A 22,984-nucleotide genomic window follows, 5' to 3' on the forward strand; every position below is an offset into this window, starting at 1 on the left:
AGTTTGGAGTATAGGAGTGAATATGAGGGCAGAATGGCCAATCAGTTTTCAGTTGAATCTATTCGATTAAGATAATAAAACAACGTATTCAATTGTCTTCTATATCCCCTGGTCAAATATATTACACGTGGCATCTCCTCAGAATCCTCCAGTCACTTAAACAACTCCATGGCATATATAATTCGTGGTATCAAAAGCAGGGGATTGCACCCCACCTAGCACGTAGGCATTCATTATCCGAATCCCAAAAATTCATTTTCACTGGGCTTTGGCGAGTGGCGTAGAATCGCGATTCTTTCTCTGCTGAAGCAAACTCCCTGTTTTCCTTTTTGTTTTCTTTTTCAATTTCTAATCCCTTGCTCCATTTTCAAGTTACATTTCATTCGGAGCTCAAAACTTCGTAGGATTTTTTTTTTTAATCGATGTTCAAAATCGAAGGTCAGTATTTATTCAATAAAGGGATTAAAGAGTGGGCTTTTGTTGAAGTGTGCTCAAGAGCCAAAAAACATGGGCTTCGCTGCTGCTCTTCGCCCTAATCTTCCAGCTACTTTTCCTCTTCGTTTTCGCCAGGTGTTTTTCTCTGTCTCTGCATTTCTTTTCCCTTTTTCTTTGCTTGGATTTATTTCAGCCCAGATAATTTGTTTCTTCTGGAATCTACATGCTAACTTTTATGTTTATTTTTAGTTAGGATTCCTGAATTCACTGTTTTAATTATTTCCAAGCTTAATTCATGCTTCTTTGGTGCTAGAGATAATGAAAAATCTTTAGCAAGTACTTAGTAAAGTCGGTGAGTTGACCAAATGGAAACTGGCTAGTAAAAAACTGGATTTATGAACATCATTTGTTGGATTTGTAACTTTTGGATTCTGATAATTTTTGGATTAGGATATTAGATTTACTATCTATAGCCTATATGGATAGTAACTCTTGAATATTTGATACTGTTGATGTGCGAAACATCATACCAATTGGGAGTGAGCACTGAAGAGCGGTGCTTCCTCTTGATGCCTGAATAGGCCAAACCATAGCTGCTAAAGAGCTTTGTGCATTGGGGCTTTGAACCCATGACTCTAAGATATAGAAGTGATAATGAGTGCAAAGGTGGTACCATTTGGACAGGTCGTGGGTTCAAGTGCCCCAAACTCTCTTCAGAGTCAATGACAAAACTTTGAGGATGTACGGCACTTCAGTCCAACGACACCCAAAAGAACAATACTCGATTTATGTGATGTTTCACACATCAACATATACCAAACCTCCTGTCGTTTTGATTCAAAAGTACTGCATATTCGAATCTATTATCCGAATTTGTTTTGTTTATACATATATATTATCCAATAAATTGTTATCTAATTCATATTTGGATATATCATGTAGTTATTTATGGTTGAGCAATATCTTGTGCAGTTATCTACTCAGAGGCACAGTTGGAAACAGAAAACGCTACCTTTTGTGGCAGTAACAAGAGGGAAAGGCCATTCTCTTCTTATTGTCGAATCTGTCTTGAATAACAGTAAGTCGAGCATCAATGACAATGGGGCAGCTGAATCTGCAAAAGTTCTTCTTGAGAGATTGTTTGCGCAGACCCAGAAACTCGAACAAGGAATAAGCCGAGATGGTGAACCACTTAAGGATTTTCACCTTGCTCTTGACCTTCAGACTCTTGAGTCTGATCTGCTTGCTGCTTTGACAGCGTTGAAGCAGAAGGAAGATGATCTACAGGATGCGGAGAAAATGGTTGTGTTGGAGCAAAGTGAGTTAAGCCGTGCGAAGGATGAGTTGGAGCAACGGGAGAAAGAAATTGCTGCTGCATCTTCTAAGCATGAAAAACTGGAAGAGAAGCTAACGCAGGCAAATCTTGCATTTGCTTCTCAAGCTAGTCAGATAGAAGATTTGAAGCTTCAACTCAAAGAACAAGACCATAAGGTTGCTGCTGCACAATCTACACTGTCTGCAAAAGAAGATGAAATGGATAAAATGAGGCATGAATTGGTAAAGAAGACTGAGGAAGCTGAGAAGATTCGTTCTGAACTTACATCGAAGTCTCAGCTCCTGAATGAAGCCAATGAAGTTATGAAGAAACAAGAAATTGAGCTTCAAGAACTCCGAGAAGCAATTTGGGAGAGAGAAGAGGAGTTAGAAACTTCTCTGACTCAAAGGAAACTTGAAGAGGAGAAGCTGAAAGTTGCTGAAGCTAAATTGCAGCAGCAGACCATGGAATGGTTATTAGCCCAAGAAGAACTGAAGAAACTTGCAGAACAAGCATCTAGACACATGGGAGAAGCTAATGAGGCCTTCAAAGATTTCACAAGGGTGAAGCAGCTACTTTCTGATGTTAGGTCTGAGTTGGTTTCTTCTCAGAAATCTCTGGCATCGTCAAGACAGCAAATGGAACAGCAAGAACAGTTATTGAAAATGCAACTCGAAGAGCTTGAAGAACAGAGGAAAAGTGTTGCATCCTACATGGAAAGCTTGAAAAATGCCCAGATAGAAGTAGAGAGTGAAAGAGTGAAGCTTAGGGTTGTAGAGGCTCGAAACAAGGATCTTGAACGGGATTTATCTGTAGAGAGGGAACTAATAAAAGAGTTACAAGAGGAGCTGAAGAAAGAGAAATATTCACTTCAGCTGGCTATCCAGGATGCCTCTTTTCTTCGAAAGCAGTTAGGGAAGAAGCATACTGAATTTGTTGAAATGAACAATGTTCTGCAAAATAAAGAAGTAGACCTGGTGGAGGCTAAACTCGAAATCCAGCATCTGAAATCTGAGAGAGCTTCTCTTCAGCTTATATTGGAGGAGAAAGACCAGGAACTCTCTGATGCCAAAAAGAATTTAGAGCAATTAAACCAAGAGATTGCAGAGCTGAAGATGCTTATGAGCAGTAAAGAAAATCAGCTCATTCAAGCTACTGCTTTATTAAAGGAGAAAGATGAATATGCTCTGAAAGTACAAGATGAGTTGAATGATACAAAGATGAAGTTCTCTGAAGCTGAAACTGTCATAGAACGAATTGCAGAACTCACAAACCGACTAGTTATCTCAGTTAAGGATGAAGACAATAATGTGTTGAGGCCTGTTGATGATGTGAGCAGCGAATTAATGCATCAGCTGGTAGATAGGCCTTCTAGTGATTTTGGATTGCAGAAAAAGCAACTTGAAACTGAACTCAGATTCACTAAAGAGAGCTTAAAAGATAAAGAAATGGAAGTTCTTGCTGCACAGAGGGCTCTTGCAATAAAAGATGAAGAGCTCAAAATGGTTCTTGGAAGGTTGGAGGCAAGAGAAAAAGAACTACAAAGGCTGAAGGAAGAAATGATTGAAGATGCTAATGATATGAAGAAGCTTTATGCTTTGGCACAAGAGAGAATTGGGGAGAAAAGTATAGGTGACTTGGCCATTGAGAAGCTGCAGCTCGAGGCAGCTCAACTGGAAGTTGAAGCTGCCACGAGTGCTCTTCAAAAACTGGCTGAAATGAGCCATGAACTTTTGATTAAAGCTAGCACTAGTATTGAGTCTGATTCTGATACCAGTATCTTCCTGCAAAGTGGTTCTGATCCAATGATTAGCATGATGAAGAACGATGAAAGTTTCACTGAGGTTAAAACAGGAGTAGCCAAGCTTTCAGCTTTGACAGAGCAGCTAGTGAAAGATGCTGGAATTGTTGGTGCACACCTGCAAAGTTAAAGCTCCTGACTTGATGTTGTAGATAAATATCTGACTGTTTTTGCTCGCAGTGAACGGCCGGCATTGGGTGGCGTGTTCAGCTCAGCAGAATTTTGGGTCGTAGGTTAGTTGCCTGCTTCTTGATTATTAATCATGTTCTCATCGATCATGCAGATGTCAAAACGTATAATATTCTTTAGTTTGATGCTGAGCAAAACTCTACCAACTATTTATTCCTTGCTCTGAAGTAGAGACTTAGACCTTCTGTGTACTTGTATCATGTTCATGTATTTTATCATGTTACAATCTGTGTTGAAGTTATTTTATATTTATATAAATTATGAGATTTTAATAATTCATTTAAGATAGATTTTAAGCATTCATATATCCAGATTTGGGTTTCTTTAGGTGTCTAATATTACCAAATCTACTCAGAAGCCCCAGTTCTTTCGCTCACTATTTTATGCTCTATTTATTGAAAATGCAACTGTTCCTAATATCAATTGAATTCTTACAATTTAATCACTTATTGATATATTCTTCATTTATTCATAATTAATATCTATTTTCCTTTAGATAGAAATTACATGTGTAACTCTATAAATATGTTTAATAACAATATTTACGTTAAACGTACTAGTTCTGAATCAAAAGGAAATTTGACTCTGCAGTCTTTTATTTTTGGGTTTATGGTATGTGTATAAACACAGATTAAATGTGTCATAATTTTATTAATGAATATAATATGTATATTAAACTTGTGCCGTGAATTTTATTTCATTGTTTTGTGTTGTAAATTTATTGTGGCAGTTTGGGACTATGGGCAAATTGGGAAGACGATGTTATTTTAATCAAGTTGGTGGTCATGATAGAAAGTATAAGATATCCATAATAAGATTTATATAAATCTAGGCTTTGTTTTGTGTTACTTGTGCAGAGGTTGGTTCTGGAGTTGTTTTTCTATTATTGGAACGAGGTATTTTCGAGTGGCCTTTGTGAAGCCTTGAAAATGAGGGTATAGGAAAGAAGTGAAACACTGATACAATAAATGAGTTTTGTTTAACAACTATGAGCGCTGATGTTGTGAAAGAGCCTTTGTGCAGGAAAAAGGAAGTTTTAGGGAATAGGATGGTGTTGTGGTGGCTTTGGAAGACAGGACAGATTGTCTGTGGGAATGAGTGGCGCCGATTTAACGTGCTCCATTGATATCAGTGTGTAATTCTTCTCTAGTTTCTACCACTGTTGGTGATTAACAAACTCCTTTTATCCACTAAAAGATATGGAGTTTGAAAACAACTGCCAGCTTTTGGCATTTGGCTTGGGCATTATACGAGCATCCGAGCCAAACATAGCGATATTAGTTTTGAGTGGTTTAGTTGAGAATTGGGAACTAAATGTACTAGATGCTCAAATTGGGATCAAACTGAGTTAAACATGATCAAATGTTTTCAAATATACTCAAAAGTCTTTTTACGACCTCACTCAAGTCTATAATATGTGTATTTAAAAAGGTGAAATAAAATTATACGAATATTGATATATTTAAAATAAAACACATGATTACATGAGAAAAAAGATTGAAAAGCAAAAAAGAAAATTCTCGAATGTCATCCATAAACTTGAGCAACGTCAAAAGAAAAATCATTAAAACCCAAAACGATAGAACTAACCAAAGGTGAGAAAAAACACAGTAATAAGCACTATTAATCCACAAATGAAACTAAAAAAACACCACAATACAATAGACATCATAGTACAAATAGCCAAAAATCTCCAAAACACAGTAGCAAACATATATCACAAAAGCACCCAAAATTCTTTGTACAAAACATAAGCTCCTATCATCGCAAATCCACTTCAATTCTGTATACCTCTCCTTAGTTTAATGTTTGTCAATCCACAACTACATTTTCTTCCCTTCCAATTACATTGAGACTTCTTTTTCCCCGAGAGCTCATGTTTCTTCTTCATCCTTGATGACATCTCCTTCCAAAACGCAATGGTGACATCTCCTTCCAATTACATAAGCCCTTTGTATTTGCCTTGCCTTTCTGTTCAATTTTTCTCAATTTCCTAATCCTCTTTCCTTTTTTTTTCTAGCAAAATCTTTAAGTAATGTGAACCAATCTTCATGACTACTATCAAACCTTTTTCCTTTGATCTCACCAACCTCCCTAAACCTCCTTTTCCCCAATATGACTTTCCTGTGTATCACGGCTTCAGTTTGGCTAACCATATTATCAATTAAGGGGTCCCATCTCAACTTGTAGCAATAACGTTTTTCGCTTTAGACTCCAAAGTTGTATCCATTAAAAAACCTGAGCTATTTCCGCCCTCAATACACATAATCAGCTCTGAGCTATTTCGTACATGTAACGTCGTCCATATCATCAATTGCCATTATGTGGGTATCATCAACGAGCTCAAGGTCTTTATGATGCTTTCCAAGATCCATAACTCAATTATTAGAGCCTCAAAACTCAGTTTCTTCAACATGATCCATAGGAGCCACCAAAGTATTCTTTTCCATATCATTAGCTAAAATATGATAGCCTATACCACTACCCCTTACGTGATCATAATCACAGAGCAAGGATTGAGCAAACGTTGTCCCATCATTAGGATAAAACTCCACCTTCTCCACCCGAATTGAATAATCCTCCCTAGCGCATGAAACTAAAATAAACTTTTCTTCATATGTTATAGTTTCAGTAAACAAGAACCCTTTACTAAGGTTTGACAACCTCATTGTTCTATTATTATAAACTTGAATAAAAGATTCCCGAATACTTGCAATAGTATGAAATGTGTTCATATTCCAAAGCTTGAAGGGGAATACCATAGCAACAAATCTACACAAGTCTCGTAGCTGGATCGGAACCTCTTAACCAAACCTCTATATCGGATAACCATTCAATGAGCCAACCACAATATCATTCTAAAGGATGCCAATGTGTTAAGGCTTTCAAATTCGATTAAGGAGTAGCAACCATCCAACTTCATAACATTGACATCAACATAATCCAATTGAAAAAAGTTTCTCAATAGCCAATCACTACGATAAACCCCTTTTTGCTTTCCCTATAATACTCGAAAGCTTATTTAGCATTTCATTGTTGACAGTTGCATTATTGGATCTAAATGTTACCTTAGATTGGATTTTTTGAACTTTTGAAGCATGTATTAAGATCAATAAACACTAAGAAGGGGTGATTGGTGAAAAAAAGAAAAGAAAATGAAAGCTTAAATTTGACGAATTTATAGTAATTCAAACTCAATTACCTGCTTTCATTATTTTCGCTTTCCTCAACTAAGGATTTCTCACCTCATTATCTCTTAAAATTGCACTTGAGGTGGATGCAACCTCTTTCATATACTTCACGTCTATCATTGCCTCTACTAAATTTAGTTTCGTCTCATTTAATTGATGAATAGTATGACTTCTAGGACTATCAAACATGGCTTGAGAAACGGAAACATGTGTACTGACACGCTTGGGAGGGATTTTCAACTTGTGCCTCCCTCGAATGTTTTTTTTATGCATTTGCAACTCTCCTACTTTAGTCCCGTTGTTCCTAATTGATGCCAATGGGGTTTGTTTGTATCCAACTGTTAACTAGTTTTTATTAATGTATTGATATTCCCTTTTCAACCAAAAAAAAGTTGAGGGTTGTTGAAGATTTAGTATTATTTTCGAATAAGTTGGATACTAGGGTTCTTAAGGATTACTCATATAAAAGTCAAATCTTTCAAAATGTTTATATAAGGCCTAACTTCTATAAAAATGTTTAAATAAGAATTTTACACACACTTCAATCCAATTTGAGTAAAAATTAGATGAATTCTAACATATTTAAAATAAAATGCATTATAGTTGAATTAGATATTGCTTGAAAATAAAAGAAGATAATAACAACATAATTTGAGACCTAATTTGTTTGAGCACTTTCAAAAAGTTTGACTCTTATTTAAGCACTTTGAAATGTTTGACATTCATTTGAGCACTTTGATAAAGGTTAAATCCTTCTATGAGCATTTTAAAAAAATTAATTGTAATGTAAACAACCCCTAAAAAAGTTGAGCACCAATTTGAACATTTAACCTACGAAATATGAGAACCTAAGATTGAAGAAATAAATTTCTTTTTTGTTTTTAGTATTACATAATTTCCGAGTTGGCTTTTTATTATATTTTTTTTAAAAATTATACGTCAGCATTAAAAAAATGCCATTTTAGTTTCACAAATGCAGCACATGTATGAACTACAAAAGTCACAGAAAAATCCTTATTTTAACACATTCAAATTTTCTTTTCCTTTATTTAATCATTACCCTTGTGCGGGTAATCTTTGGCTCAATTTGAGCATTTAACCAACCAAATTGTGCAAACTTTTGGCCAATCATTTTCATTCGAGGCAGCAAGAACAGTATAGGTTCTGAAACTGTTCTTTTCTCCCACAGATTCATTGGGAGATATTTGCTTTGTCATTGGTTAATGTTCAGTTTTCATCTATGAAAATCACTGGTAAGTCCAAGCGGCCATTCCAAGGAACCAATTTCTCTTGCTCGAATGTGGCTGATTGTAGTATTCAAAGCATCCTAAATCCTTTGGCTTCCTTGATGAATACTTAAACTAGTAAACCAACCCCCAAAAAAAAAAAAAAACCAAAATCGATTATCACTTGAAGAAAAACTAGTTCATAGATGAATTTAAATCAGAACATAAAGCAACCACACGAGCATAGCCCCATTTAAGTTTCTAAAGTTGCTAACTTTCAATCATCTTACGGAACTTAGGAACTTGAATAACTGGCGCCTTTGGCAGATAAATTGAAATCCATAAATAAAAAATAAAGGGTTCAGATTTCATTGGAGTACAGAAAGTTGTCCCTTGTTCTACAATTCAAAATCATATTAAATACATAGATGGTTTCAAAACTATATAAACATTATTGACTCAAAATTAAACCAAATATGAAGTGGGATTTTAGAGAGGAAGCACCTTCTTGACAATATCCTGACTGAGAGCAGCAATCTGGGAATCAAGTGACTTGATAGTCTCTTCTTTTTGATTCTCCAAATTAGCCAAAGCCTCCTGCAATTCAACCTCAACTTTCTTCCTCCCTTCAGCCAGTTTCTCCTCAACTTCCAACTGAGTCTCCTTCTTCATCTTGTTCAAAGCGGCTGCAATCTCAGCCCTTGCAGCTCTCATAATAGCCGCTGCTTGTTCTTCAAGTTGCTTCACTTCCTCAGACGTGTCCTTCACACTGGCAAGTTTCTCCTTTATGGCAGCATCTCTCTCATCCATGAATTTCCCGAGTGGGGTAAAGTAGACCTTGTCAAGAGCAAACATGAGGAACAAGAACTGGACCATCATGATGGGGAGGGTTAAGTTGAAATCGAAAAGAGCGGCCTTTTCTATTTCTGCAGCAAGAGAAGGTGGGGCAAAGGATAAAGTGGTGACTGTGAAGAGGGAGATAGATTTGAGAGTGGTGGAGGAGAGTGAGGGGATTTGTTGGGTTTTCAAGAACTTTGGGGTGGGGAGTTTTGGGAGGGAAAGTTGTGGGATTTGTTTGAGTTTGGGTTTGGAAAAGAAGGATGATGAAGCAGCAATGGAGATTACAGGCTTTGAGGAAGCCATTATCATGCTGGCCATGGCTTCTGGTTTGAGGAAGTAAGGGAAATCACAGACTCTTTTGAGTTTTAGATGTCGATACGATGTGAGATTGTGTTGTGCAAATTGAAAGGAAAAAAGGTGGGGTTTTTTTTTTTTTTTTTTTCAATTTTTTGTGGAGATGGTGAGCATGAAGTTTTGCAGAAGGTTATCTCATTCTTTGCCACACAAATTGATGAGGTTATGGTGGACTGAATGACTGGGTCAAGTGGTGTGGGGAAAGTGGGCTTTGGATCAGATAATGGGTCAAATGGTACTTTTTCATCGACCCAATAGAAAATTTGGGGTTCTTTGTTCCATCATAGTTGGGTACACCAAAGATTCAAAGGGCTCAAAAAAATTGGAAATTTAAATGAAAATCAAAGTTACAAATCCTACCCTAAATCAAAATACTAGATGTTGATGATGCTAACTAAATTTGTATTCAATTTTTCAGTAAGATGTGACAGCATGTTGAGAACTAAAAGAGCAGGAAAAGCCTATATAAATGTCAAATCTAATCGAGTTGAACCGAACAGAATTGAGTATGCCATTACCCTAAAGCTGTAAAGATTTTTCATTGAACTTTTCACAAGAAAGCACACATACTACGGCAACCTCGGTATTTGAAAGTTCCTGCTCTTTTAAGGGTTGGAAGCTTTGAACATGTGGACCGTAAGTGTTCACACTTGCCTTTTTGTGTCTCACTATCCTTGTATCCTTCTTCGTTATTAAGTTCAGCCTCCACAGAGCTTGATAATGGCCTGCATATTTCGAATACGATGACAGGATTATAGCACTATGGATGATATCCTAATATAAATAGCAATACTTTTACTGATGTAAAGAGCCTTACGTGTATGAATGATCTTGAGGAACAGTCTGTTTAACTTTTTGAACCTTTGTCGAGATATGCCTAGTGAAATGAAGCTGAAGAGGAAAAAGCGAATAGAGATTGACACATTTAATTGTGGGACAAAAATATGATAACAAACAATGTTGTAAGAGCAGAGGAAACATGGGACAAACCTGATCATCATCCTTGATGCCATACTTTTCGATAAGATCAGCGTCTGTGATCAACTTCACATCACCATAAGACAAGCAAAAGTGTCCCCAAACACGTCCCCTCCATGATGTATTATGCAGATTCATATGAATTCATATCACAAAAAAGCAATACAATGTCAATAACACAGATCAATTCGCCCATAGCCAAACTTGAATATTAGACATCACGTGCGGGCAGGGTAATAAGCAATAACAACAAAACGAATTGGCTATGATACTACATTAAGAATCTGGCCTAGAACCAATTTGCATGCATGAGAAGCCAAACTTGAATAGGGAAGGGATTTTCAGACAATGAAATAAGTGAAGTTACCATGAAATCTTGTCAGGACCTTCGTCTGGCATATGACAAAAGACATTCTGGACTCCCAGCTTGAGATCTGCAACGGTAGCCGACTTTAAAACTTCAATAACTGCAAGAAAAACAGATGTTAATGGAACACAAAAATAAGTGAAATGTAATTATGGCATTTGGGATGGGAAAAGAAAGGAGAGAAAAAAGTACCAAAGGAAGAGCCATCCAATTTGCGAATGGAGAGATTGAGGGTCTCTTCGGGAAGCTTAGAATAAGAGAAAGATTCGTGAGTTGAACCATCGGCGGCAACCACAGGGGATGATGAGGTTGACTTCCCTGGAAGCCTCTCCAAAGAAGCTGTTGAGGTAGAAATTTCCTCCACTTCGAGTCCCGACATGCTGTCAATATGTCAAGAAGAAAACAGAAGAAACAAAAACAAAAAACAAAGCAAAACAACTATAGGAAAATATATAGAAAAGGACCGGGAGAATATATCGGGTGGGGTCCCTGAACACACCAGATGTCAAAGGCTCAACCCATTTTAGGGAGAAAACTTTGATTCTTTGGCGACATGGGACGACCTTTGTGTGTCGTTGGAGATTCAGAGAAAGAAGGAGGGAATGGGCGTTTCTCGTTACTTCCTATATTTGCTATATTTGGAAGGCTTTTCAGGGGACAAATGGAACTGAGAGGAGATTGACAGTTTGAGAGTCTCAAGGGTCAGGTTCTCATTTATTACACACGCCCCCAGTTTTTTTCCTTTTATAATATACATATATTTGGTATAAATGCTTCTTCAATTCACCTTTCAAGCCATTTGGATGCCGAGAAAAACCAGAGAATAACTCAGAAAAAAATGTGATTGTCGATGTGACTCACTCTGCCAAGAGCCCTACAAGTTCACAGGCTGAGGGTTACATTACACATTGTCTCCTTACATTGCCGAGAGTTTTGGCAAGTTAACGGAGTGTTTGATTAGGTGAAAACACGACAATTGGAGTACCATGGCATATAAGTCATGACTTTAAGGGAAGATGCCACCACTTGCCATAAGCCATCAGATCAAATCCAACCATGCGCAAACTCTTCAATTGGACATGATTCCACCTATTTAGGCACTACCAGGCACCCCACTCTATGAACCATCATGAATTTCTACAAAGTAGAAAAACAGAACCCTGACCAAGAACAATATCAAACTAGTCGAAGGTTCGTAACCCTCGAAAGAGTTCAATATGTACTCTAAAAAAGAACATTTGAATGTTCCAGTTATAAAACTACATATCCATCTATAGTTGCAGCCTTTCAGGTGTAAATAGAATCGCAAAGCTTCTGGCATATAATCAGTTCAAATATAAAACGAAATGAAATAGGGGAACTTCAACATTTTCCTTTCCATTTGAGGAAAAAACATGGAAATCCCAACTACAAGAATTTGACAAAAAGAACAAGAAAGAAAGGAAGTAAGAAAAATGATCCCGAAAAGAGATATACAGTAGGAATAGTTGTAAGCTATCCTAACTCTTCACTATTACAAAGTTTCACCAAATTTAGTACTCTTGTGACCCCGAGGGAGGGAAAAAGGGAAGACAAAAAATGGTGAGATGATCAGACTGCAGAGTCATCAGCTACGTTGGCTCTAACCGCAAGGGATGTCAAAACTTTGGATAAATCTCCATTCCTTTTAGAAGGCTATCTTACTTCCAACAGCTCATAAGCACTTTGATTGAACAAAGGTAAAGCAGAAATCAGCAACTTAGCCTGAAGTCAGTTATTTCCCCACAAGCTTGTAGTAGGCATACAAACCAGAACCAACAAACCCCAGCAATTGCCCGATAACATTCAGCTGTAACAAAAATAAATAGAGTTCCTTTACAAAGTGCAACTTAAAAGGAGAGAGACAAATTTACATTTATGCCAAATGTTAACTAGCAGTAACAATAAGGTATTGCACTTACAATATCAAAGGGAAGCCCACCAAAAAGCATCCAGCCAAGTCCAATGGTAAAAAGATCCTACAACCACAAATTAATTAGCAAACCAGAGAACAAATTTGGAAATATGCGCATTTTTTTTTCTAACAAAGGAAAATATGTACTTGTATGTGCTGCATGACAGTAAATGAGGCCAAGCAAGATATCTAGAAAGTTCATTTATACATGGAGATGAGAAATGCATCATTATACCCTCATGGTCAAATCAAATGCGAAGTCAGACAGCTTAAAACTTTTAATAAATAATGCATTTAAAGGAGTTCAGTGCTTGGAACTTTTTGGGGGGCCAACATTTGGTGGAACTTCATTCTGAGGATTCCTCAATTAAACACAATTAGCAACAATGAGAATGAAATTGCAGATCATTATACATGACTGCCAGACTGTAGGGAGGAGAATGCATGAATCATGATTGGAGACGAGTGTAAGCATACCTTCAGATTCCCACAAATGGTTTGTGTAACTGCCGAATTGAGAGTTGTGTTCAAGAATATAGTGTAATTCAAGAAGAAAGCTAGCATACAAGAAAGAATCAATACGGCCTGTCCAGAAAGAAGGGGGAAAATGTATCACCATTGTAAGAACCATATTGAGTTATTTGAGGTGAAGCTAAAAGGCACTGCAACAAGAGGTAAACTGGACAGTGTTTCAAGTTTTCTGAACTTCAAGAGACTAATACAAGGCATAAACATATCAAATGTCAATAATCCTTCAAATGATTGAAAAGAGAATGGTTATGAAGCAAATCATTGTGGACTATGCATTAATATATGCAACTGTCGTTTATAAAAGAGTTCAATTACCAACAAACAGGCAATCCCCAAACATAAAAATAAATATTCATATTGATACAGCAGCTAGCTTGAGAGCGCAAAACATACCAAAAAACCAGGTGACAAGAGGTGAGGGAAATTCATTGTAGTCTTCAAATCACCATGAAGAAATGTCCACACTAACAAAATCGGTCCACATATTATACCTATTATAAAAAAAACCAGTTAATCATAAAATAGCTCTTAACTGAGACCAAAAGTTAAGTGACCATGGAATAAAAGAAAATGTAATTCAAGCTGGAGTTATAAGTTACCGTTACACCACATAAGCCCAAAGCTATTAAGCCCACTAGATTTCCCTGAAAAAGAGAAAAATAGGCAAGCACACAATAATTATGCCAAAACAGAGAAGGGGAAATGTAGTTAAAAGAATAAAAGATAGAAAGAAAATGGAGAGAATGCTACCAATTCGGGCAATGGTTGCAAGATATATAGCTGTAGAGATGTTGGCCAAGAAAACAATAGCGTATCCATAAAAGTCAAATGACAAGTCACGAGCTCCCGCAACAAATGCACCAATAACAATCAATCCAACACTGATAAGATCTTTAAATTTTTTCAGTTGAAGGAAGAAATCAGAAACATGGCTATTCAAGCAAAAGGTCTTTCAATATTTCCCATTAAAAAGTAAAATTTTTATGCAGCTAAGGTTTTAAAAACCACTTAGTTGAACTCTCACAATAGAAAATTTGTATAACTAGAAGTTATGTCAAGTAATAGTAGAAGGAAGAATTCCCTATCACAGCCACGATCTTACAAATAGGAGCACATTTTACTAATATCTGCAATGACCATAGAAGAAATGGAACTGAAAAGCCAAAGATTGGGCTTGAGTCCAACTCCAATGAGAGCACATCAAAACTATGATAAGCCCTTTTATTGGTCAGCTTAAAATTTTGTATTAGCATTCTCATCAATGAAAAACAACCAAACAAAACTTATGTTTCAAAATCATACTCTAGCAGCAACTCGGTCAAACACAATGTAAGATGCTCTAAATAAATTTCAGAACAACCTGAGCTACAGACATTACTAATCATCTTCCCTAGATTTTCTTACTTTCAACAAGATAACATTTCCTAGAGAAGCAACAGCAAGAAAGGGATCGAAGCAGCAGTTACCTTCCAACTATAGATGATGTATACTTCTGTCCTGCGAGGAGAAACTCCACAATCATCGTAAAAACAACAGTGGTTCGCCTAAGAGTAGTGTACATGGGAACATTTACTCCACGAATAGACTCAACAGTGACTAGCTTTCAAGGAGAAAGAGGAAGAACCCATAACTTTTTTATCAGCCAAATATTTAAAAAAAAAAGTAAACGATTATCCAATGGGTCGAAACATAATAATACCATGTAAAGCAAATAAGTTCCTGCAAGAGGAAGGGTATGAATCAAAGTCTTCAAGGGAACCAAACTGGTGTTGCTATCAGAAATGGTTAAAGATTCATTGTTTGCGAAAGATATCATCTTCCACCGTCTCAGTGCATAGAGAAAGGTACACGAACTTATCATCTACCGAAGAAAGGATACAAGATAATTCCAAAACAATTATGCAAAAAAACATATACGAATAATATAATTGAAATGAATTTTTTTATTTTTACCTGAAAGAGTGTAATTACATTGGCACAGGGGAAACCATAAGAAGATAAAGCTGCTTTATTGAACAGTATCAAAAGCACTGCAACAAAAAAAAAACAATTTAACCAATAAAAAAGCGATCAGAGAACTGAAAATTATAAAAAGAAAAAAAATGAAACAAAGAAGAGGGAAAAGGGAACGAACCAGCGCAAGACATGTAATAGATGGCGGCGTAGGCTCCTCTCTTGGTCATGGCGGATCCTTTGAAAATCCTCTCATCTCCTCTTTTGAGAAGCCTTTCTTTTTCTTCTTCTTTGTCTATCGGCGGATCCGAAACCGGAAGCATCGGGTTCTTGAAGGAATTCGTCGCCATCATTGACATTTCTTTGCTCTTTCGTTCTCGTTTTTTTTTTACTTTTTTTTTGTGAGTTTTGGAAGACGACGACTTCAAGCGATGGTAGTTAAGAGTGAGGAGAGCCAACCTTCGTAGCACGGCAACGACAAGTACGATAGCTGAGTCACTGAATCAGGAACTCGAACAGGGACCTAGTCACCAATTAGGCCCAATTCGTTTGAATATTCCACGTCTTTCCTCTGATCTTATCAACTTTTAGAAACAATTAATTGGGCCCAAATGCAAATCCGGGGCCTTTTTTAAGTGATATAGTTCATGTGTAGAGTCTAGTTCAGTGAGAATAATGCAATTTGAAGAGGAGATGTGGTACACTTATCAAAAATCTGTACTCAACAGCTGTCCTAACAGCTGTCATGCAAGTATTGGTCACCGAGGCGTTGGCTCGGGTTTTCCTAAAAAACTTAAAAGAAAAAAGAAAATGAAAGGCCACAGATAAAATCCTAAGCAAACAAAACCAAAAATAAAAAACTGAAGAAACATAAATTCTATAAACACATTTCCTCCTCTTTGCATCTTTAGACGTTTTAATGGAGTATACTGGCTGTTCCTTTCCATCACTGTAAATGATCCCATTGAATCACTATAGCAATGTTTAACAGTCACGTCCCACGACTTGGTTAACCATTTTCGAATCTGCCTGAGCAAACCCATACTCTCTTTGCCCAACATATTGGCCACCCATAGATTATCAGTCTCTCAAATCAGCTGTCTAATATTCAACGCCCAAGCTCTTTGGATACCTTCAAAAACACCCCACAATTCCGCTTCCATCGCAGAGCATATGCCAATACGTTTGAAGAACACCTCCAGCAGCCGCCATACTGTCCGATCGCCTCAAAGCCCGTCAACAGGAGGAGGGGACCAGCAGACCCACGTTGGAATTCTGCTGTTATTTCCAACAGCAGGCACGTTTCTATTCATTGCTGGAAGGAGATGAGAACATTGCTGGAGGCTCCAGTTCAATATCACGACCAGGATCGAAGATACGCCTACACCGGTCCTTCCAAAGTCCCCAACATATAAACCCGAATAATAGATCCCGATCCGAAAGGGTCGAAAACCGCTGTGAGCTGCCAATAATACTCAAAATCCATTCGCTAATATCAGCTTGAACTATCGACGATCATAAGCCTAAAGCTATTTAACCAAAAGGAAAGAAATTAAAGTCATTGTGGTAGAGTCCATATTAGCTAATAATTGACCGTGCAACAACAATTTTTTTTTTCATTGTATAGCAAATCGTTGATAACAAATATTTTTTTTGAATATTAAACAATTAAAAAGTGTAATTTAGAATGAACGAAAATAATAAAAACTCAATTTTGAAAGAAATTGTAAAAAATGAAAAAAAAAATCCTAAAACTATTCTTGTAGTAATAAAATAAGCTTCCTTCAAAATCGCAACTTAATTGGAAGCTTTGAATATCAATGCAACATAAAAGCACATGATAATGTCAGTGCCGGTTACAACTATTAGATGCAACGGCAATGGTAACTTAGGGAACCGCTGAAACACTATTATAACTTACTTTATTTGGTTGACATATGATTTATGAGAACTTTTAGCATCCTATTAGTGAAAACTCATCATGCTAGAATCAAATCAAGTGTGATTTAAGTTCCTATAAATAAGAGTTTTTATTTTGTGAGGAGATTATTTTTGCTCTTATATATATAAATAAGTACACTTGGCTCAATTGTATCCTAACCAATATATGACAAGCAAAACCAATGAACTTTTAATGGGTATGAAAGCAAGCTGCTTGACACCATCATTGAGTGATTTGCAATCAAGATAGAAGGTTCATGATTTCTTGCCTTCTATGTTGGATGATACAAATTATACCTATTGAAAAGTTACAACGAAAGTTTTTATAAAATCTATGAATGAAAAAGCTTCACGCTCAACTCTAACTAACTAAGAACCTCCAAGATGTGTCTAGTATAAGTCAACTCCAAATTTACTTAGATCGTTAAGGAAAAAAACTGGTGAATGCAAACTCCAAGGATTTTAATGCAATCTTCTATGGCATTGATTCTAAAGAATTCAGGTGAATCTCTAAATGCATTACTATCGAAGAAACTTGGACTATTCTTAAAAGTACGAACAACCAATTGCACTAGCTCGAAGATTATTAGATAAGCTTGTATACAATGGTCAAACGTTAAGTCTTAGGATTTGAATTTTAATTTAACGTGATTAATGGTTATTTTATTTTTCATTAATTTATCATTATCATTAGACTAAATCGTTATAGTTATGTTTGAATTTAAATATATTTCACCATTTTTAAAAATTTCACCGTTATAATACTTAATTTCACTAATACAATCTTTTTATTAACTTATCATTATCTTTAGGCTCACCATTATATTTGAATCGAACACATATTTTATAATTAATTTCATCGTTACAATAACTAACCCCATGGCTACCATTAGTTTTGAGATCCTTCTTTAGTGTATGTGATCTAAATATATTTTTAATTATTTATTTTAAATTTGTATTTTAATTCAAACACGATTAAATTTTAGTCTTATTTAATTTGATTGTTGCACTAATTAATCTCATTACCTCAATCTTATTGAACCGACCCAAAGTCTAAGTCTAAAGTAATAAAGAAAAGGTTAGTTATTATGTTAACGTCAAAGAACATAAAACAAGCGGTAAAATACAAGCATTAGCTTTTTTCCATGGAAAAATATCGACAAGATTTTTCGATTGACTCTGTTCTGGTCTTCGTCTTCCTATAATACAGTAATACTTTTTAATGAAGGGATTAAAAAAAAAGCCTCCTGAACTCATGGCTCTGCCTAGTCTTCTTTGTCCTTGTCTTACACCCCTTTTTGCTGATTCTTTCACTTGTAAATATTGTATGGCCGGCCTTCCCCTTCTGTATTTATTTTTGAAAACCTAACCGAAAACTAATCTGGTATGAGTTGAAAGTTAAATATCAGATTATAGAAAATCCGAGGCACACAAAGAAAAAAACCCAAAGCTTGGACTTGGGACAACCCCACTTTAAAATAGTGTGTGTATATATATATTTATACACCTTAGTTCTTTCATGTTTTCTATAGCTATTCTGATATGGGGCTCCTTAGCTTTACTTTGTTGATCCTTGGTTTGTTTCAGCTTGTTTCTGCACAACAAAACACTGATCCAAATGAAGGTCTATAAGCAAAAACCATTACTTTTTATAGATGTTATGATTATATTTCAACTGGTACTTGGCATTCTAACTTGCATGTCAGTGTTTGGAGTTTGCCAATGTTTATGGAAAAATCTGAATCTTCTTATATGCTTTTTATCTTTCACAGTGGCTGCCCTTAGAACGCTCATAAATTACTGGAACTTGGGAAGTAAGATAAATCTAACCATTGACCCTTGCAACCAAAATGCATCATGGACCTCTGAGGATTCAAATCCTCGTGTTGCTTGTGACTGCTCCAGCAATATTTGTCACATCACTCATTTGTCAGCACCACCATGGATAATTTTTTTATTCACCATTTCACTTCTGTTTTAGTTTTATTAACCTGAACTTGTTTTAAACATTTGCAGGAAGATTTATGCTTTGGATATCAAAGGTGAGATACCCAAAGAACTGTTTGAGCTTAAGGAGCTGATGGACTTGTATGATACTAAACATTTTTGAACTTTGGTCCCCTTTTTTTTAGCCTTTGTTTGAAATTCATTAATCTGGTATCTTACCTTTGATACAGGAACCTCGGTCAGAACGTGTTAAACGGTTCCATTCCGGCTGAAATCGGACAACTATCGAAGATGCAATACCTGTAACTGTCATAACTTGCTAATTTGAAGTTTACTGATGAGCTCATGGATATGATGGACTAATGCATTTTTATGATCCAAATCTGTTTTATGTGTAAAGGAACTTGATTTATCACTAACATCCTTTTGTTTGAACAATTCAACAGAAGCTTAGGCATAAACAATCTAACAGGTGCAGTGCCCCCAGAGCTTGGCAATTTAAGCCAATTACATTCCCTGTTAAGTTCATATCTATCTGCAATTTCTTGAATATTTTTCTTATTTTTGGTTTGTTTTAAAATTAACCAATTTAACCAAGTTCATTGTTATTATTATTCTTTTTTTGTATTTTTGTGTTACAGGAGTTTTAGCTCCAACAACTTCTTTGGACCATTACCCAAAGAGCTTGGAAATTTGACATCGTTGCAACAGCTGTAAGTAGCCTAAAATTTAATCTGTTTGACAATATCTCTTGAATGCTTGTGCATGCTATGTCTATGTTACTCGGACTCGGGTCTGAGTCTCACTTGCACATAAGTGAAAACTGAATTAAGCATTGATATAACAACTTAAAATCTACCCCCAGTTTTAAGAGCTATCATTAACTTACCATGTTTCTATTTGCTTTTAGGTATATTGATAGCAGTGGAGTGAGTGGATCAATACCTGAAGAGTTTGCAAATTTGAAATCCCTTCAGATTCTGTACTTATCTATTGATTATTGGAAGCAGCCTTTAAAATATATCTTCCTCATAGTAGAAATACAAAAGGAATTTGTTCGAAAGCTTATGTTTTTATGTTGACATGCCAGCTGGGCTTCTGATAATCGTTTAACTGGGAAACTGCCTGAATATTTTGGTACCTTCACAGAATTCAGAGACATGTATGAATATGGCTTTCATTTTAACTATATGATTCTTTCTTCAGAAATCATAGTAGACAATCGGTTTTTTATAGTTTTTTTCATTGACAGGCGACTTCAAGGAACATCTGTTGAAGGTCCGATCCCGAGCAGCTTTTCGGCTCTAACGAAATTGGAAGATCTGTAAGGCCTATTTGATTGCCTTTCTTGCAGAGATTTCCCTTCTTTTTTTTTTGTAGAATTCATTTTAATTATATGATTCATTGTATGTTTGATTCATATTTTTAATTTATAGGAGAATTGGTGATCTAAGAGGGGAAGCTTCATCTCTTGATTTTTTGGATAGCCAAACAAGTTTGTCCACACTGTAAGAGTCTTTCTGTTTTTTCAGCTGTTGTAATTGTTTTCATATATTAATGTCACTTGCAATGTTAAATGCAGATCTTTGAGAAATTGTCAACTGTCGGGACAAATTCCAGAACGTATTGGCAAATTCACCAACTTGAAATACCTGTAAGCCTTATTTAGTTCAGCTATGCACTGAAAGAGATTTAATTGTTCAGTCATTACATGACATTCGTATTTATCTGGACAAAATCATGATCTCAGGGACCTTAGTTTCAACAAGTTGACAGGCCAAATACCTACCTCTTTCCGGGGATTCTCTTCATTGCAGTTCTTGTAAGTCATCTAAAAGCTTCATGTCCTTAAATTTGAATGATCTTATGCGTAGAAACATGAATATCTCGATCCTTAAGTGACTTGGGGGAATAATGAGCAGTACAGGTGCAGCATCAATTCATCTGATTATACTTATATTGCAGGTATCTTGGAAACAACAACTTGAGTGGGGAGTTGCCTGAAGACATTATAACTCCAGAGCTCATTGCACTGTAAGTGTGGTTTCGAGTTATGTCAACGGTTTTCAAGTTGCTTCGCATGACCTTAAGCTTAATTCTCATGACACTGAGTGATTGTTTTTCATTGCAGAGATGTTTCATTCAATCCCCTTTCCGGAAATTTACCAACACAATTCGCTAAGACGAAATCAATGTAAGTTTCATCTTTCCATTTCAACCATATGGGATACCCCTAGTGCTAGCCAAATGCTCATTGATATTCTCCTGTTGCTCATATTCAGCAATGTTGTTGGAACCTCTATCAATGCAAATGGATTACAGGACAAGTAAGCAAATAATTCCATGCAAATTGGAGTTGCATTTAATGATTTCTTATGATATTTTAACTAGCTTTGGCAAATTTATGTCAATGGTGATGAATATAGCAAGGTTTCTGGGATGTTGAACTGCATCCAAGGCAAAACCAAGTGCAAAAACAAGGGCTCATCCAGTGAGTGTAGCCTTCCATCTTCTCCTTTATGTTCTTTTTATCATTCTTCAGCATTGAATAATGAGAATCAACCAATATGTGCAGCTTCATTTTCTATCAAGTGTGGAGGCACTGCTCAAAAGTCTGCATCTGGAATTGAATTTGACGACGACTCCGAAGCACTCGGAGCTGCCGCATTGTATACAAGCACGGACGAACAATGGGCAGTAAGCAATGCTGGAAATTTCATTTCGAACCCAAAGGGAAATAGATATGTTGCAATGACAGATTCTCAGATAACAGAAACTTTAGAATCAGAGCTGTATAAGACCTCAAGGATCTCACCTAGTTCCTTGAGGTACTATGGCCTTAATCTAAAGAATGGAAAATACAGTGTTGAGCTTCATTTTGCAGAGATAGAAATGGAGGACTCTTCGTCCTGGAACGGTCTTGGGAGACGCTTATTTGATGTTTACATTCAGGTATGTTGGCAAAAAATAAAAATAAAAAAGGAAGAAAGCTCTATCTTTAGCATTTTCAAGTTGCAGATTATTGATTACTTGATAAATTTGTTTTAAGGGTGAGAAAGTTCTTGAAGATTTCAATATCCAAAAAGAGGCTGGTGGATCCAAAAAAGCCTTGGTAAAAACATTTGAGGCAAATGTGACCAACGCAATCATGGAAATTCACTTCTTCTGGGCAGGAAAAGGCACTTGCTGTATTCCATATCAAAGCACATATGGTCCCTTAGTATCAGCAATCCATGCATCTCAAGGTTAATTTTTCTGTTTTCCCCTTCATAATCATTCAATTTTGCTGCATACTAATAAATTTTTTTTGCAGTATCTGAAGCTGCGGATGCCTCTTCAAGCCGCAAACATGTTGGACGAATAGCCGGAATAGTAATCGGAGCTGTCGCCGGTGTTGTGATACTGTCTTCTGTATTCTACTTATGGTGGAAGAAGGATCCACAGGGTCATATGAGAATTTTCACAGACTCACCAAGGAAACCATTAAAATAGTTCCATTGTATACATAAATGAACCATGTCCGTATACATATATGGACGGTTGAAAACTATAATGTAAAGGCATTTTGCTTGATGTGGGTATCTCAAGGTGGGATCATATATTAAATTATGTAATCGCTATCTTTCGCTTGCTTAGCCCCACTATTGTGTAATTTTATGAATAAAAAGTTGGGGTTTCTAGTGGCTTTCGCATTAGTACTGTTTTTCATTGTTTTTGTTTCTTTCTTGGTGTCCGGATGTTGGTGAATAAAAGTAGGACCATCTTTGTTTTGTCCAATAATGGACCGGCCAAAAAGTCTTTTCTGATAAAAGTGCCTGTAGGGGTCTGGATATTTTTTCAAACTTCATTGAAGTAGGGTTCAAATTTTGGTTTACTGTAAAATAATAAACAATCGTGGTGTAACATAGTGATAGCCGAATCACCGTTTGCTTTGCTTTGTAGATTTTTCTTATAAAACACTCCCCAGGTATAGCGTGTATAGG

General features: G+C 36.3%; 5 protein-coding genes across 8 annotated transcripts; 2 read left to right on the forward strand and 3 right to left on the reverse strand.

Moving 5' to 3' along the window:
* The first annotated feature begins 223 nt into the window (after positions 1–223).
* LOC105770332 (uncharacterized) lies at positions 224–4,019 on the forward strand. The gene is made up of 2 exons (XM_012591606.2): positions 224–570; positions 1,408–4,019. Exons 1-2 carry the CDS (start codon positions 508–510, stop codon positions 3,679–3,681), a joined length of 2,337 nt encoding a protein of 778 aa, XP_012447060.1. The 5' UTR covers positions 224–507; the 3' UTR covers positions 3,682–4,019.
* A 4,484-nt stretch (positions 4,020–8,503) lies between these two features.
* On the reverse strand, positions 8,504–9,444 carry LOC128042598 (ATP synthase subunit b', chloroplastic). Its single transcript, XM_052634015.1, has one exon. The coding sequence runs from the start codon at positions 9,313–9,315 to the stop codon at positions 8,647–8,649; it is 669 nt and encodes a 222-aa protein (XP_052489975.1). The 5' UTR covers positions 9,316–9,444; the 3' UTR covers positions 8,504–8,646.
* Positions 9,445–9,736: 292 nt separating this feature from the next.
* On the reverse strand, positions 9,737–11,912 carry LOC105803296 (uncharacterized). The gene is made up of 5 exons (XM_012635400.2): positions 10,889–11,912; positions 10,697–10,796; positions 10,342–10,441; positions 10,169–10,242; positions 9,737–10,076 (listed from the first exon to the last, which is right to left on the reverse strand). Exons 1-5 carry the CDS (start codon positions 11,073–11,075, stop codon positions 9,902–9,904), a joined length of 636 nt encoding a protein of 211 aa, XP_012490854.2. The 5' UTR covers positions 11,076–11,912; the 3' UTR covers positions 9,737–9,901.
* A 136-nt stretch (positions 11,913–12,048) lies between these two features.
* Positions 12,049–16,641, reverse strand: LOC105770253 (UDP-N-acetylglucosamine transporter UGNT1). 4 transcript variants are annotated; one of them, XM_012591406.2, is made up of 10 exons: positions 15,295–16,631; positions 15,114–15,190; positions 14,860–15,021; positions 14,627–14,760; positions 13,911–14,041; positions 13,760–13,804; positions 13,554–13,651; positions 13,107–13,214; positions 12,637–12,693; positions 12,049–12,524 (listed from the first exon to the last, which is right to left on the reverse strand). In XM_012591406.2, exons 1-10 carry the CDS (start codon positions 15,470–15,472, stop codon positions 12,450–12,452), a joined length of 1,065 nt encoding a protein of 354 aa, XP_012446860.1. In that variant the 5' UTR covers positions 15,473–16,631; the 3' UTR covers positions 12,049–12,449. The 4 variants fall into 4 exon arrangements, 3 of the variants coding, with proteins under 3 accessions (XP_012446860.1, XP_052489973.1, XP_052489974.1); XM_052634013.1 differs by lacking the exon at positions 13,107–13,214 and having other exon boundaries at positions 15,295–16,638; XR_008198072.1 differs by lacking the exon at positions 12,049–12,524 and having other exon boundaries at positions 12,652–12,693; positions 13,107–13,291; positions 15,295–16,641.
* A 1,641-nt stretch (positions 16,642–18,282) lies between these two features.
* On the forward strand, positions 18,283–22,696 carry LOC105770117 (probable LRR receptor-like serine/threonine-protein kinase At1g56130). Its single transcript, XM_012591215.2, has 19 exons — positions 18,283–18,678; positions 18,827–18,983; positions 19,071–19,142; positions 19,232–19,303; positions 19,448–19,519; positions 19,643–19,714; positions 19,912–19,983; positions 20,092–20,163; positions 20,254–20,325; positions 20,438–20,509; positions 20,584–20,655; positions 20,752–20,823; positions 20,967–21,035; positions 21,133–21,195; positions 21,284–21,328; positions 21,428–21,492; positions 21,577–21,953; positions 22,051–22,246; positions 22,315–22,696. Exons 1-19 carry the CDS (start codon positions 18,597–18,599, stop codon positions 22,491–22,493), a joined length of 1,953 nt encoding a protein of 650 aa, XP_012446669.1. The 5' UTR covers positions 18,283–18,596; the 3' UTR covers positions 22,494–22,696.
* Positions 22,697–22,984: the final 288 nt, after the last annotated feature.

The sequence above is a fragment of the Gossypium raimondii genome, chromosome 7 (assembly GCF_025698545.1).
Source record: "Gossypium raimondii isolate GPD5lz chromosome 7, ASM2569854v1, whole genome shotgun sequence".
In the NCBI taxonomy this organism is placed as follows: domain Eukaryota; kingdom Viridiplantae; phylum Streptophyta; class Magnoliopsida; order Malvales; family Malvaceae; genus Gossypium; species Gossypium raimondii.